The 15,685-nt window shown below is 38.1% G+C and overlaps 1 protein-coding gene across 4 annotated transcripts in view; it reads right to left on the bottom strand.

The window, feature by feature from the left end:
- Nucleotides 1-2,651: 2,651 nt before the first annotated feature.
- Nucleotides 2,652-15,685, bottom strand: part of LAMP2 (lysosomal associated membrane protein 2) — a 39,050-nt gene continuing 26,016 nt past the window's right edge. Inside the window, exons 9-10 of one of the 4 annotated variants that reach the window (XR_011998088.1) lie at nt 4,067-5,406; nt 2,652-3,977 (exon numbers count right to left, since the gene is read on the bottom strand). Coding sequence is in view for 3 of the 4 variants with exons in the window: in XM_026017916.2 (XP_025873701.1) it covers nt 5,264-5,406 (143 nt within the window). In the remaining variant the exon portion in view is untranslated. Of the gene's footprint in view, nt 5,407-6,746; nt 8,210-12,600; nt 15,137-15,685 lie in introns of those variants that run through there. The other 3 variants (XM_026017916.2, XM_026017918.2, XM_026017917.2) reach the window with 3 other exon arrangements.

A 15,685-nucleotide genomic window follows, 5' to 3' on the forward strand; every position in this document is an offset into this window, starting at 1 on the left:
GAGTTTTGATCAGGAATGGATGCTGTATTTTGTCAAATGCTTTCTCTGCATGTATTGAGAGGATCATATGGTTCTTGTTTTTTCTCTTGTTGATATGATCTATCACATTGATTGCTTTATGAGTGTTGAACCAGCCTTGCATCCCGGGGATAAATCCCAGTTGGTCATGGTGAATAATCTTCTTAATGTACTATTGGATCCTATTGGCTAGTATCTTGTTGAGAATTTTTGCATCTGTGTTCACTAGGGATATTGGTCATCTTAAGATTTGTGTGGAATCAGAAAAGACCCCGAATAGCCAGGGGAATTTTAAAAAAGAAAACCAGAGCCGGGTGCATCACAATGCCAGATTTCAGGTTGTACTACAAAGCTGTGGTCATCTAGTCAGTGTGGTACTGGCACAAAAAGAGACACATAGATCAATGGAACAGAATAGAGAATCCAGAAGTGGACCCTCAACTCTATGGTCAACTAATATTCGACAAAGCAGGAAAGACTATCCACTGGAAAAAAGACAGTCTCTTCAATAAATGGTGCTGAGAAAGTTGGACAGCCACGTGCAGAGGAATGAAACTAGACCATTCTCTACACCATACACAAAGATAAACTCAAAATGGATGAAGGATCTAAATGTGAGACAAGAATCCATCAAAATCCTAGAGGAGAACACAGGCAACACCTTTTTTGAACTTGGCCACAGCAACTTCTTGCAAGATACATCCATGAAGGCAAGAGAAACAAAAGCAAAAATGAATTATTGGGACTTCATCAAGATAAAAAGCTTCTGCACAGCAAAAGAAACAGTCAACAAAACTAAAAGACAATCTACAGAATAGGAAAAGATATTTGCAAATGACCTATCAGATAAAGGGCTAGTATCCAAGATCTATAAAGAACTTATTAAACTCAATAGCAAAGAAACAAACAATCCAATCATGAAATGGGCAAAAGACATGAACAGAAATCTCACAGAGGAAGACATGGACATGGTCAACAAGCACATGAGAAAATGCTCCGCATCACTGGCCATCAGGGAAATACAAATCAAAACCACAGTGAGAAACCACCTCACACCAGTGAGAATGGGGAAAATTAACAAGACAGGAAACAACAAATGTTCAAAGGATGTGGAGAAAGGGGAACCCTCTTGTACTGTTGGTGGGAATGTGAACTGGTGCGCCACTCTGGAAAACTGTGTGGAGGTTCCTCAAAGAATTAAAAATAGACCTGCCCTAGGACCCAGCAATTGCACTCTTGGGGATTTACCCCAAAGATACAGATGCAGTGAAACACCGCAACACCTGTACACCAATGTTTCTAGCAGCAATATCCACAATAGCCAAACTGTGGAAGGAGCCTCAGTGTCCATCGAAAGATGAATGGATAAAGAAGATGTGGTCTATGTATACAATGGAATATTCCTCAGCCATTAGAAATGACGAATACCCACCATTTGCTTCGACGTGGATGGAACTGGAGGGTATTATGCTGAGTGAAGTAAGTCAATCAGAGAAAGACAAACATTATATGGTCTCATTCATTTGGGGAATGTAAAAAATAGTGAAAGGCATTAAAGGGAAAAGGAGAGAAAATGAGTAAAAATATCAGTGAGGGTGACAAAACATGAGAGACACCTAACTCTGGGAAACAAACAAGGGGTAGTGGAAAGGGAGGTGGGTGGGGGGGTTGGGGTGACTGGGTGATGGGCACTGAGGGGGGCACTTGGTGGGATGAGCACTGGGTGTTATGCTATATGTCCGCAAATTGAACTCCAATAAATAAATATTATTTATATTATTATAAATATTATATATATACATATAAAGAGCATGATCTCTGAAGGCAGACAGAGATGAGCTCAAATGTCAGTTTTGTCACTTACTTCCTGTGCAACTTTGGTTAAGTAGCCAACCTAGTCACGTCATCTGTGAACTGGGAACCATACCACGCAACCTTAGAGAGGGGCTATGAAAATTAAGTAAAATGATGTGTGTAAAGTGCACAGCTCTGTAACTGCTCACTGCAACTCTAGCTGCTTTTTCATACTAAAAATGCATCGTATTCCAAGATGTCTCCTGTTTCTTATGCATATCTCTTGAAACAAAGGGACTCAAGTTTACACTGCCATCAAAATACATACAGAGAATAAAAGCAAAGAGAAAATAAAATATTTCCTCTCACAGTTCTAAAGAACCACTCTTGTCGCTGCCAATAATCTCCAAGTGCTTCTTTTCCAGGCCCGGTGAGGTACAGAATTGTGAAGTACAGTCAGCAAAGAAGCTAAGAAAGATGGGTTCTACCACAAACCCCCTTGCCAGTCCCTCAAATGCAAGTAAGGCCTTTAAAAAAAAACTTAATATCCATTAAATGTCCAACAATCAGAAAATGAAGCCCTATTACTCAGGAGCTATAGAGAGAACCAATGTTCAATTCCCTCTGCCACCCACAATGCGCCCTATGTAAAAAGAAGTGTGTTGTTATTTCATCCAATGATAGAACATTTGAGCATTAGACTGGGTTATAAAGAATCTAAAGAAATTTGCAGAAAATGGGTAGCTCCGCATCCACCCCTGCCATATTCTCAAGGTCTATCTTGCTCAAAATGGAATGAACTTCAACAATGAGTACAGTTCATCAAGGAAAAACAGACATATGCTGAAAGTACATTTATTAAGAAGCTCTTACATTCGTTAGATTTCCATATTTTATTTTCAATGTTTTCTTGGAATTTTCACGACCACATAGGCTCCCGTATTTGAAGTGTCTGTACTAAAGGTTCCTAATGCCTTCTTCCCGATGGTGCTTGGTTAATTTGCAGACCTATGAAATCATACGATTCCTACTGACAATTCAAAAGACTAGAATTTGAGGAACTTAGATTATACAAATCAATCCAAGCTCTTAAGGCTGAGCACATGGAATAAAAATGAAGTTATCCATAGTGATATGGATTATATAATCTTTATTATCTTTGAATCCACTGGTCTAAAAATCACACATATCAGATTAAACAGAAATAACACAGTATGCTTTATTTTGCAGGTATTGATTAGTTCACTAAATTGATATATCCAAAACTTTAGGTAGCAGCAAGTATCAGTTCTTCCAAAGAAGCTTAGGTGAAAAACTATCCTTTATACCCATGAGTTCAAAGTCCTGTTGTCTGGTTCACTGTTGTACTGACAGAAAAATGAACTCAGTGAGCAAAGCTAACAGAATCCTCAGTTCATAGATTTGGAGCTTCCCATATTTTATTGGAATTAAAGCCACTCTTGTTTTCACCCTCTATCAATATTTTGTATTTTAATCTTTATTCTCAAACGAGAATTAAGCACATTTGCTAATTATCTAAGATAAAGCCATGACACCTAATGAAGAAGTAGTGCTATTAGTCTCCAACCCAGAAGGCAGAAAACTTTTAAGCAAAACCTCTATTTTGAATCCATCTGAATTTCCAGTTCATATACTTCACAAGGTCACAAGCTGAGTTTACACAATCTGGCTTTCCAGACAATCATCTCAAAAATATTTGTTGAAATGAAGCCCCTATTCTTTATGGTGCCATCATTTTGACCAAATAACAAATAAGCAATTGTTTTCAGAGGAGAACATTTTAAAAGAAAACTTTCTTTCTATATTTAGCAAATAGAGGAGAGCCTGAATCTGCAAGTCAGAGCAAGAGAGTTCTAAGGAAGATGCAATTGAGCGATCTGACTCTATGCCATGTTGGAATAGATGCTTTCAAGATGAACATATAGGTAAGACAGTAAAGAAAGATGTTGATGAAGTTTCTTCCTTGTAATAAAATTTTCTAATTCCAGTTATTGGCAAAGAGTTCTGGCATCAGTTAACGGCGGCAACACAGTGGTGAGCATCTGCATTGTGCTGAGAGGTAGATTGGAACTTAATCCTTGGATTTCATAGCAAACTAACTTTATTTAAAGTTTAGGCTCCATTTTTTAATCCATGGGACATTTCTGAAGCAAAGGCAGATCTTTGGAGACTTTTGTTTTTAGTTAGAGACAAAACAGCCTGGTAAAATAAACATCTGCCTTATGCTAATAACAGGTATGCAAAGTAGCCATTTGGGCCCTAGAGAAATAAAACACTGTGCTTCCAAATCAAAGGGCAATTCAACAGCCTAGCCAACCAAGCAGGCCCTGGGATGAATGGTCTCTAGTACCTTACTCCAGAAGCCAGAGCCATTAGAGGTCCCTACAGGGATGTTTCAATTAAGATCAACAAATTTATAGTATAATCCCAGTCTAGCTTTGGCTAGGCAGCCATCTGACTGATGACACTTAGGAACCCACTAGCCTCTAGAGTTAGCACTTGCTGCTGCAAGAAAGAAGAAATCAATACATTGAAAAATGTCAATTAGAATTTATTCATATAGGGAATGGGAGAGTGCAGGAGGCACACAAAGTATAGAAGCATTTTTTTTTTTGGTGGATGAATTCACTTTCTAGACAAGTTAAGGCTCTAAGGAAAAACATTCTAAATCATAACCCTAAAAAAAAATAATCAATCCTATATCAACACTTTAAAAAAAAGCTGAAGATCTTAATTCATCCTTCAGCATAAATATCAAGTCTGAGATAATCAATATATTCCAAACTCCAGAAGGCAAAAAATAAATAAATAAAATGAGAGACATCCTTATTAAAATATAGTTGCCACTAACAGTAATGAAAAAAACAGGCAGACTTTTGCTATTAAGCACAATATTGAGAAGCCATTTCTTTCTCTTTTAAACAGATTTAAACAATTCTGATCAGGAGGTGAGGAAAGGAAGTCTTATTATGAACCAAATTTTATGCTTGCCACCAGTGAAAAGGAATTCAGTATGTTTTTGAATTTATTTCCCCAAGCAAGTTAAATTCTCTAACAGCTTTGATTTTGCAAATACCGTCAAATAAAGTAGCAAAATACAAGTAGCAGCAACAGAAAATTATTCTTCAGTAGAAATGCTTTCATAATTGAATCCAGAGGCTTAAAATCATTTTTCACTCAAAAACATAGTCTAAGCCACAATTTTTCTTCCAATTACACTTTAACAAAGGAAGAAAAAATAGAAAAAAAAAAGAAATTGGTCCTAATACATTTTTGTCTTAAATAAGCGCTACTCATGCCCAAGTTAGCTAGCAATTCACTGAGGTCAGTCTGCATAGCTTAAACAATCCATCGCATAGCATTTCCTGGCATCTAGCCAATGGAAATATAACTTCTGATGGCAAAAAAAAAAAGCACTAGGTTTAATTGATTACACAGATTGATAACCAGTACGACTTTTCCTCCTTCCAATCATATAGGAGATAAAGACAACAATTATAAGGAAGCCCAAGGCCACACCCACTGCAACAGGAATAAGAAAGTTGAGGTCAGAGTCAGCAGAACATTCTTCAGCTGTTAGAAAAGAACAGACAGAGAGCAAGGAAGTTAGTAAAGAATGCAATTAAGCAGAAACAAGCCAACAAGAAACAAGCATTTTGAAAATGAACACAGATTAGTCTTTAATAGCATTACCTCCATGTCCCTATTTTCTCCATATCCACCCAAATACATGTACGGAACCCATCCTCCTCTATCTCTCATTATCATGTAATCTCAAATCACACCTAATTCCTCAGTACAAAAGGCAGAAGTTAATGGACGAACCAGGAAACATGTGGGCTTGCCTAACATGGGAAGATTTTATGTTTAATTGTCTAATGGCACCAGGGAAAAGAGGTATCATCTACCCTTAACACACCACCTGTGTATTTTCCCACTCCCTTTCTCCCTTGCCATCACTATCATCACTATATAAATGAGAATTTGGTATGAGTAATAAAATTTAAGCTAAAAAGGACTTAGGATCAAGAAAATGCAGTATAATTTTTTTCTCCCTAAGGGCATTAGGTAGTTGTCAGGTTATATACGATTATTTGTAGCTGAGCAGTGGCCTGGAAGAATAATAAAATCCAACACGTCGTAGTCCATTCTGGGACCACTAAGAAGGCAGTCTGCATGTAGATTTTGAGCTTTGGACTCAGATCGAACCGAGCTGGGATCTTGGCTACTTCCATAACCAGCTAAAGGACCTTCATCAAGTGATTTAAACCGGGCCTCACTTTCTTTATCTGTAAAAGGGGGATAATGATACCTGGACTTAAGCTATTTGAGGATTAAATACAATTATATTTCTAAAGCATCTGACACACAGCAGGTGGCCAACAAGTGTTAATTCCTTCCTCCTTTCCCCCCAGGTCTGTGATCCCATCCAGGGTTTAGGTTTTAAAGAAGCAGAGATCAAAAGCCAATATTCAGGACTTTCAAAAAATACTTTAAGTTGACATCAGGTGTTAGGTACTGAAAGTAGTTAGTACAGAATCTCAAAGTACCCCCTTATGATCTCATAGTTGCATGTTTAAACTATTTTGACTAGTGAGTAGATTTCCTTGGGACAACTGTTACCAAAATGCTAATAATGGTTTTGTGGCCCACCAGATATATAACCTCAGTGAAGTCACCCCCTTTTCTGTGAAATTACAGGGTTAGAGTTGATAATCTTTAACACTCTTTCCAAGTATAAGCCCTAATGCAATTAACAAGATGTGATAGTTGGTCTGATTTATGATTGAGTGATAACTTTGCACTTTCTCCTCTAATTTTATCTTTTGCTCCTTTTGCACTTTAGTCATTCATTAAAAACACAAAACAAAACGAAAAACAAAAAACAGTTGCTGAGGTTCCGAGTATAGGAATTTCAGTAATAACCATAGTCTTTATTGGAAGGATTCAGTGCATTTCACAGAAAGCCTTCAGAGACAGATAGCTGGGTACTAAGATGCTGTAATCAGTGAGTTACAGAAATTCTGAACAAGTCAATATATTCACAAAATGAATTAATAAAATAATCACTTCAGTGTGAAAGTCTGCCCCAGTCCACTGATGAAGGAGCTTCTTCTTATTTGTCTATACATTCAATATCTGAACTGCACTTAGGACAAGGGGTATGTTTCAATAGGAGCTGATTATCTAGCTCATTTTAATGCCAACAGCTTCTCTCTACTCCGCCCCCCCATCTATACTCTGCCCCACGGGGGCCTTCTTGAAGAAGCAAGAGCCTACTTGCTATGCTTCACTGCCTCCCTTCTGAGATTGCTGTTAGCTTACATTTCATAAGTACCAGTCTGATGACAACACTAAATAGATTTTAATGCTCTAGAGATCAACAAGATGAGGTAGAGAAACACAACACAATCTGTCCTAATTAGTTCATAGAATATTTCTATCTTTCAATGCTAATCAGGCATCCAAAGAAGAGAAAAACACAAGGAAAAAAAAAAGGCAAGTGGTTAAATATGCTGGAGTCTTTTCAGTCTCTATTGCTGAAAAAGAAACAATTTTTCTAAAACTCTAATTCTGAAGCCAGTTTAAGTTCTGTTGTGGCCTCTTGGGTCTGTTTTTTACCTAGGGAAAAAAATCACAAGCGTGAGACAGTGAGTCCATCCTTAAATTGAAAAAGAAAGCAGCAAAAGTCACATAACCTCAAAAAATGTTGATGGTCCTGAGGACATTCAACTGAAAACCAAGTTTGAGCGTATCTGATGGGCATTTATGTCACATCGATATTTATTTAATGAACTATATGCGAAAGTACTGTGATGAGTTGAAATCAAGATAGTTCTTATACATTAAAACAGAACACTGGTAGTGAAACAAAATTTATTAATTCCATTAAGAGGCAACTACATATTTTTTTCTTATAATGGCCACATTAATAAGCTTAAGGCATCTCAGGTTAGGATCAAAATTTGGCTGAGGCTTCTTAGGCTAGACCTTAACACACCACACACCGATTATTTTAACCAGTCTGTCTTCAGGACCAGTGAATACAGTATTTAATTTTAAGCTGATAAAAGAGAACGGTTTTTATTAATAGAGACTTAATATCAAAATGCTGGGACTGATTTAAGAATTAAAGTTTCAACATATCAATCTTAAAGAGCAACGTGTTTCAAAATTGAGAGGCAAGAAAAATCTTATGTGCATGTATTTCTTTATAATTGATTGGACTGCAGGTCCTAAAATTGCTCATATCCAGCGTGATGGCGCTTGAGACCGATAAAGTAAGCCAGCAACACTAGAATAAGTACTCCTGCCAAGGCCGCTCCCACCGCTATGGGCACGAGGAAGTTGTCGTCATCGGCACTGCAGTCTTGAGCTAGACGTGGAGAAAGGACAATTGAGAACAGAAAACAATGACAAAATGTCAAAGCCGCAAATGTTAAGTTAAAATGGCACCACTCCCTAACACACGTTTGTCTTTTACACCAAGGGAACGCATCACTGGCATTCCTTATCAGCAAAGGAGAGGTTCCACCAAAGTCATCCTCCAAATAACCAAGTCATATGCTTGCTTTCAGGGACTTCCCTCCCCCCGCCCCCCCCCCCAAATATAGGCATTTTGGATGAGAGACATATAAACTGATCTCCTACTTCCCAGATTTCCTAAACAGAAGGATAAATATCATTAATCTTTCCATGATGCTCAGGCTGTGAGCTTCTAGGGGCAAACTGCTATCAAGTGGCAGCAGCACCACGCCTGGAAGCCTGCGCATTGTGAGGCACTATTGAAATGAAGCACGTGAACAACGATACAAAGCAGACAGGCAAACTCCAGGCGCGGCAAGCCGGGGTCCGGTAGTGGAAAGAAGAGAGAGGGGGGCCCTTGACGGCATAACTGTTTGCATCCAGTGAGTCAGATGAGAAAAGCAGGGGTCAGAATTTCGAAATGTGCCGTAACGGGGTGCAGGCAACACACCGAGCATCACAGCAGTATTCCAGGGGCACACCCAACTCAGCCTTGTTACACAAGACACACATCCGTTTAAAGTGGTGACACTGGAGCTGAGCTGTGAAGGCCGAGTAGGAATTAACCACGCAGGTAATGGGGGAAGGGCATTGAGGGTCTCGGAAACAGCAGGGACAGATGTATGGGGGCCAACGGGACAAGGCAGCACCCCAGGGGAAATGCGGGCAGGCTGGCAGAGCTAGGGTGGCTCGACAGACACTCCTGGCTGGAAAAGAGGGGGAAAAAGGGTACTAGGGCCCCTCACAGAGGCACTGTCTGCTCTAGGTAGTTGCGCCTTATCCTGATGGAAGGAAACATGAGGACGGTGGGACTTTTGGCAGGGTATCTGTTTTAGAAGTTATGGCAAATGGAAGACTGGAAGTGAGGAGGCGTCTCTATTGCTAGAGGCCAAAAGACCAACAGCAGGGTCCCGAACTGGGTGAACAAGGTGCGGATGCAGAAAGGGACAGACTGGAGAGCCAATGAGAAGGCAGGACTGACCGAATGGGTATGGGGGTGTGGCAGGAAGTAATAAAAAGGCTTCCAATTCCCCACTTGGATCAGGTGACACAGGTGCCATTCCCATCATGATAGGGAAGACGGGAGAAAAGACACCTGCATTCAGTTTTGGTTTGTAGTTATTTTCGCGTGTTGGGGCGGGGGAAGGGTGGGGAGGGATATGTGGGAGGAGACATGCAGTTTTGGGCCTTCTGGGCTTCAGATGCCTGTGTCCCAACCAAGTGGTTGAGGAACCTAAGTGGTAGTGAAAACCAGGGACACATTTATTTCTCAGCAAGGGCAAACAATTTTAAAAGGATCAGAGCCAAAACCCTTGGGAACACTCAGATTTGAGGAATAAAGGAGCAAGAAAAAGAAAAAGGAAAGGCAGGTAGACAATGGTGCCACAGAAGCCAAGGAAGGAAACAGTTTCGATCAGAACAGAGAACAGTAAATATTACAGAAGCCTATCGGATCTAGCGACTAGAGGGTACGGCTGTGAGTCAAATTGCTGCCGGTTTAGGAACGATGGAAAGTGATCGGTTAGGAGATCAAGAACGTGAGATGGGGAACATTCAGTAGTGATTCCGAGAAGTTTAGAAGACACAAGGGAGGGAGTTAGAAGACGAACAACATGGTCAAGAAATGGTATCTTTGGAGTGGAAGAGACTTAAATGCATTGGTGGAATGAAGGCAAGAGCCTCAAACAACGACTGTAGATAACGTACAAGGTGTCCCAGGAGGCTGGTGAAATGGGATTTCAGAAGCATGGACTGGGAAAAGCCACCTCACTGAGAGTGGAGAGGAGGGAAGGGGTGGTGCGTGCAAACGAGGTATATCTGCAGAGGGAAGGCAGCCGGGATGTTGAACCACCACTTGTTTCCCATTTCCTTGCCTCTTGTTGCACTAGTTCTCCTCCTAGCTTGCAGTCTACTGGGGATTGATAAATCAGATAATTGCGGTTATTAGAATTGTGTCAAAATAAAGAATGAATAGGCTGCTAGGCAATTTTGATTGTGCCCACATTTAAGAAATGTGCCAGGTTTTAGCTAGCCTCTGGGGCAATAACTGGGAACAAGATGCAATCCTGAAGTTTATGGACTTTATGATACCGGCTTTGGCTACCAGCTCAATGATCTTTTTTACTTGTTTCTTGGTTTTGTTAGAAATCCAGATAGCTGAGATTGCCAGAAATGACTTGGGAATACACGGTGTGAAGAGCACCCAGTTAGCGACTCCTCCCCTTCAATTTCTCAATTACCACCTGGCATATAAACTATTAGGTGACACGAACCATAAAGTATTATGCCTTGGATTTAATATAACTTGGTTTTTAAAAAATTCATTAGTAGATTAATTTCTTATTCTGGCAACGGATTCATACTCCTCTCTTCCCTAAATTGGGTATTTGACCTAGTACTGAAACGACTTTCATAAATACTGCCAATAAGGCTTTCATGTAAGACAAATATTCCCAGAGTAGATCAAAAAGGCAATTCCACTAATACAAAGATCTTTCTAGATGCTGTCACTTACTTAAAATGCTCTCAATTAGTATGTGAAGTATTAATTTATAATAACTATTGATTTTATGAATTCAACCTTTAAAAGTTCTTTAGATAATGGAAAGAAATTTTGGAAAACAGTGATTTTAATAGGAACACATCCTGAAGAAAAGAAAAATCTCATTCTATAGAAGTCATTTCGACCTGATTTATTTGCATAATATACACTTGAGACCATACTGAAAATATTTCTGGGGAAAAGAACAGTGTATTTGTGGAAGAGCTTAATAGTTAATTACAGAAGCATGAAGATTTTTAAAGATAAAGTTTTGTGGCCACTGAAATTTCAATGAAAAGTTTCACGTAGATTAAAAATACTATTAATCCTCAATTATCTGTTAGCTCAAACTTTTCAAATACAATTTTCAGTGTGAGTTGGAAAGCTGAGATATACATTTGTAATGAAATATAAAACGAACTCATCCTAAAAACCAATTGTGTCAAAATTTCTCTTTGGAACAATCAGTATGAAGAATCATATTCTTATGTGACATCTTATTATATACCTTTTAGATCTACAAACTGTTTGAAGTATATCACATGAATCTGAAGATACCTGAAGCTATTCAGTATTACCCAAACATGTCTATACTAGTTTCAAAAACAAGATGTGGTAATTATTGATGCCGAAAGTTAGTGACCCAGAGTAAAAGAGATGGGTGGGGAGAGAATGAGCCTACGACAATATAACCTTATCTACTTAAAGAAATTAAGATGAAATGCTATTATCTTAAAAATATCTGAGTCTTCTAAGAATTCCTTGTGAAAAGTGCAAGAAACTTCAAATGGCACATTTTACGCTGTATATAAAGTATGTCCTTGATTATAACTAGTAACTTCTTATCAGATTCCTTCTAAAAATACTCAATTTTCATTGAAACATTTGGAAACTATCACTTACAGAAATTAAGAGGAATAGGATTTTAAAGCCCTCAGCTCCCAGGTGAAGAAACTGGGACCCCAGAAGTTATGCAGCTTGGCCAAAATCACATAGCAGCTAGCAGCAGAGTTGGGAGTTGTGATGATTAACTGGCAGTCACATAGCTTAAGTGGGTAATCCAGAGGAAAGTTACTAGCCAGGTTGCCAAGTTTTTGTGGGTGGGAAGCTATGTGAAAACTGAAAGGTTCAAGTATTTTAGGGTGATCTGAGAGAGTGACTACACACAATCCTATTTCGGTTCAGACCAACCAATAGCTGGGTTTGTATGGCTGTAATGCACAGCTGCTGTGTATACACATTAAATATCAGCCTCAACTTAGTGGTTGAGAAAAGTGAAGAGAAACTCTAAAGCATTTCCTATCACATAAATATTCTAGATCACTGGTTCCCTGATTGGCTACCCACTGGATCCCACTGGGGAGCTGACACACCCACCCACACACCCACACCCCGCCCCCATACACACGTGCACACACACACATGCCCAGACCTGCTAAGTGAAATCCTCTAGGAATGGAGCCTGGCATGTGAATTTTTCTATCAAGCTTCCTAGGTCATCTTATTCTGTCACCAGCCCAGGATCAGTACAGACCTATCTATGTATGGGACCACTCTTCCAGATGGTAATACACAGAATATTTTGGAAATAATTTAGTTCCACTTCTAAGCTTTTCTGATGTTTTCCCTTTTGGAAGAAATTGTCATCATGTAGTTATACAAAATTTTTACTTTGACCAACGGGAAAAAATGTGAGCAAATTTCCTTAAGAAATAAAAGAATCTTTATTGTTTGTTTTAGAAGCAATATGTTGAGCAAATGGACAGGCAAATATCTAAAGAGAAACACCATACATCAACTAGTGGTTTAAACATTTGAGAAAAAAACATGAAAAGCATTTACATGGACCAGTTTCTTTATACAAATGCTAGAACATGAAAAACACCCAGAACCAAATAGCATGTCAAACCATCAGGTATAAACCCCAGTAAAACAAACAAAACTACAAAAGGTACAAAGAACATGTGGCTATAGGAAATAATAGTGTAAATAAGAGAGTATATGAACTGGCCCATGTAAAATACAAAAATATTCGATGAAGTCAGATTTTCTATAAAACAGTGCTAATTAGAGGTATTTTAATATGAATTAGGCATATAACCTAAATATAAAAACTTTTAGAAACATTAACAGCATTAAGCTAGTGCCACTGTGCTTCCAATTTAGGTTTAAAAAAAAAAGGTTGCTTTGTTTTGATTCATAAGTATCTGATGCCCATTTTCTCATAAGCATTATCCATTCATATAAGGTTAACAATTCTACACTAGAACATTATTTAAGTAAAAATATGTTTTAAAAGTCAGATTTATATTTAGTCCTTAAAAAGTGCCTTAAGCTGGCAATGCAGCTCAGTGTAGCTGTAAGGGAGGGACTGGTCAAGAATCTGATTCTGAGCCAGTAAGGGTTTCAGGCTACTCTAAGCAGAGAGCAAATTTAAGTGGGAGAAAATATTTACCACTCTAATATAACTTGAAAGATACTTGTACAGACATACACATGCTAACATGCAATTGCCTCTGTGTGTGTGCTGCATAGAGCTAGACAACTAAATTAATTCAACATCAATAATTGTTTGGGACACAGATATCCCATTTTCTAGTGTATATGGGGGCATATAATCTCCCACTCCCAAAACATAAGAACTTCCTATATATGGCTGCATATTAACAACTTTTTAATATTTACTCAGCCATTCCAATACAAAAAACAAAAAACAAAAAAAAAATAATAACAACAACAAAAACACCTCCTGGAAGCAGTGAGAAATACTTGATGTGTTAACTATCAAGCTGAAATGTGTTGCTTTATCATATAAACATTAGGTGGTGCATGGTAAATGTGTCCACTGGTGTATCTCCCCAGAGCACAAAATACATAAATTAATAATGATTCTACCATAATGAACAATAATAACGTTAAGTTTTGATTAGCATAGAACCATTGAAATGTGAAAGCCAAATTAGTAAATGTTGACGCAATCAATGCAAGCTGGAAACAAAGGATGACTTTTTAATGGACTAAGAGAAGACCAAGACTTTTGGGTTAGGTGCAAATTAATGGCTAAGTGTAAGTGCACTTCTTTATCTGGGTTCTAGGACATCCTGGCATTTCTTCTTTAAGAAAGAAAGGGAAAGGAGAGGAAAGGAAGAGAAAGGAAAGGAAAGAAAAAGAAAACAAGAAAAGAATACAACATACTACCACCAAAAAGGATACTGCAAAGCTAAAGAGAAACTACATTCATTTTTAGCAGTGCATGTAGAGGCCAATTTACAGGTACAAAGGACTAACACCCCAAATTGGCACAGCCTAGCAATTATCTCTAAAGCACCTAGAAAATGGATTGAAATGCCCAGTTGGAATAGTCTTGTGTCTTGCCATTTAAAAGACTGAAAAATCCAGGTTTTTTTCAAAAAGGGATTAAACAAGAAGATTAACACCTATTCCAAAATGTATACAGCTTTTGTACCTCTTGTCATTACAGCCACATTAAATACAAGTATATTCAAAAGGCATTAGCAAAGCATTCATTGCTAAGAACATAATACTAGACTGTTCAAATCTACTGGCATATCTCTCATAGGTCAAATATGCAGCAATGCCAAAGTAGCTAAGTTAACCTGCAAACAAAATCACTCACACACACACACACACACACACACACACACAAATACAAAAGGAGCAAGTACAAATTCACTGTAGAATGTGCGGTCCCAGTTTTAACTATATGCAGGAAAAAATCTTTTTGCAAATTGAGTTTCCTATACTGTGTATTTCTGGTCAGAATACATAAAGTGAAAACATGGACATTACTAACTCAAGACAATAGAACAGAACCAATCATCCAGGTTATTTTGCACATGCTTTTTGCTGTAGAAATAACAGTTTTAAATTCCTTGGCTGGGGAAACCAAAATCATGTGGCTAATTTGTAGTTTATAGTTTTTAGGGTGTTTTTATTTATTTGAGTTTGAAATCCCCCACACCACCCATTCTAAGATCAGAACTGCAACTAGATATACCTCAAATTGAACAGTACTGCATATTGGAACTTGTACTTGCTTTATTATTTTGTAACAGAGATTACAGATAGATTAGTATTACAGAGTCTGATATCCGGCATAGCTTTTTCTTCTGCCAATTAGGTAAGCAATCACTATAACGATAATCAAGCCTGAAAGACCAGCACCAACTATAATTGGTATTAGAATGGTGTCATCATCCAGCGAACACTCCTGGGCTGTAGGTGAGAAAAAGTGTGTAACAAATAATGAGTATAATAAAAAATGAATGTCCAAAAGTAAAAGATGTTGATTCAAAAGTCAGAAATGCTCTTACAAAGTCAACTTTAATTAAGACAGGTATATTTTAATGATAAAGCTATAGAAAATTATGGATTGTTTTAGAATTAAAATTTACTTGTCTTTTTTTCTATGTTATATATGTTATATATGTATAGATAATTCATGTGTATGAATAAAAGAACATTATATCTTTTATGTCTATGAGTAAACACATACACATGTGTATGTGTTTCATAGTCCAAGTCCTTTCCAAAATAGAGGAGTGAAGAGGGGCTTAGTTGGTTAAGCATCCAACTCTTGGTTTTGGCTCAGGTCATGATCTCAGGGTCCTGAGATTAAGACCTGCATCAGGCTTCACGCTCGGGGCAGAGTGTGCTTGAAATTCTCTCTCCCTCCCTCTCCACCCCTCCCCCAGGTCACGTGTGCATGCTCTCAAATAAATAAATCTTAAAAAAAAAAAAAAGAAAGAAATGAAGAGAGCTAAT

The sequence above is a fragment of the Vulpes vulpes genome, chromosome X (genome assembly GCF_048418805.1).
Source record: "Vulpes vulpes isolate BD-2025 chromosome X, VulVul3, whole genome shotgun sequence".
NCBI classification, from domain to species: domain Eukaryota; kingdom Metazoa; phylum Chordata; class Mammalia; order Carnivora; family Canidae; genus Vulpes; species Vulpes vulpes.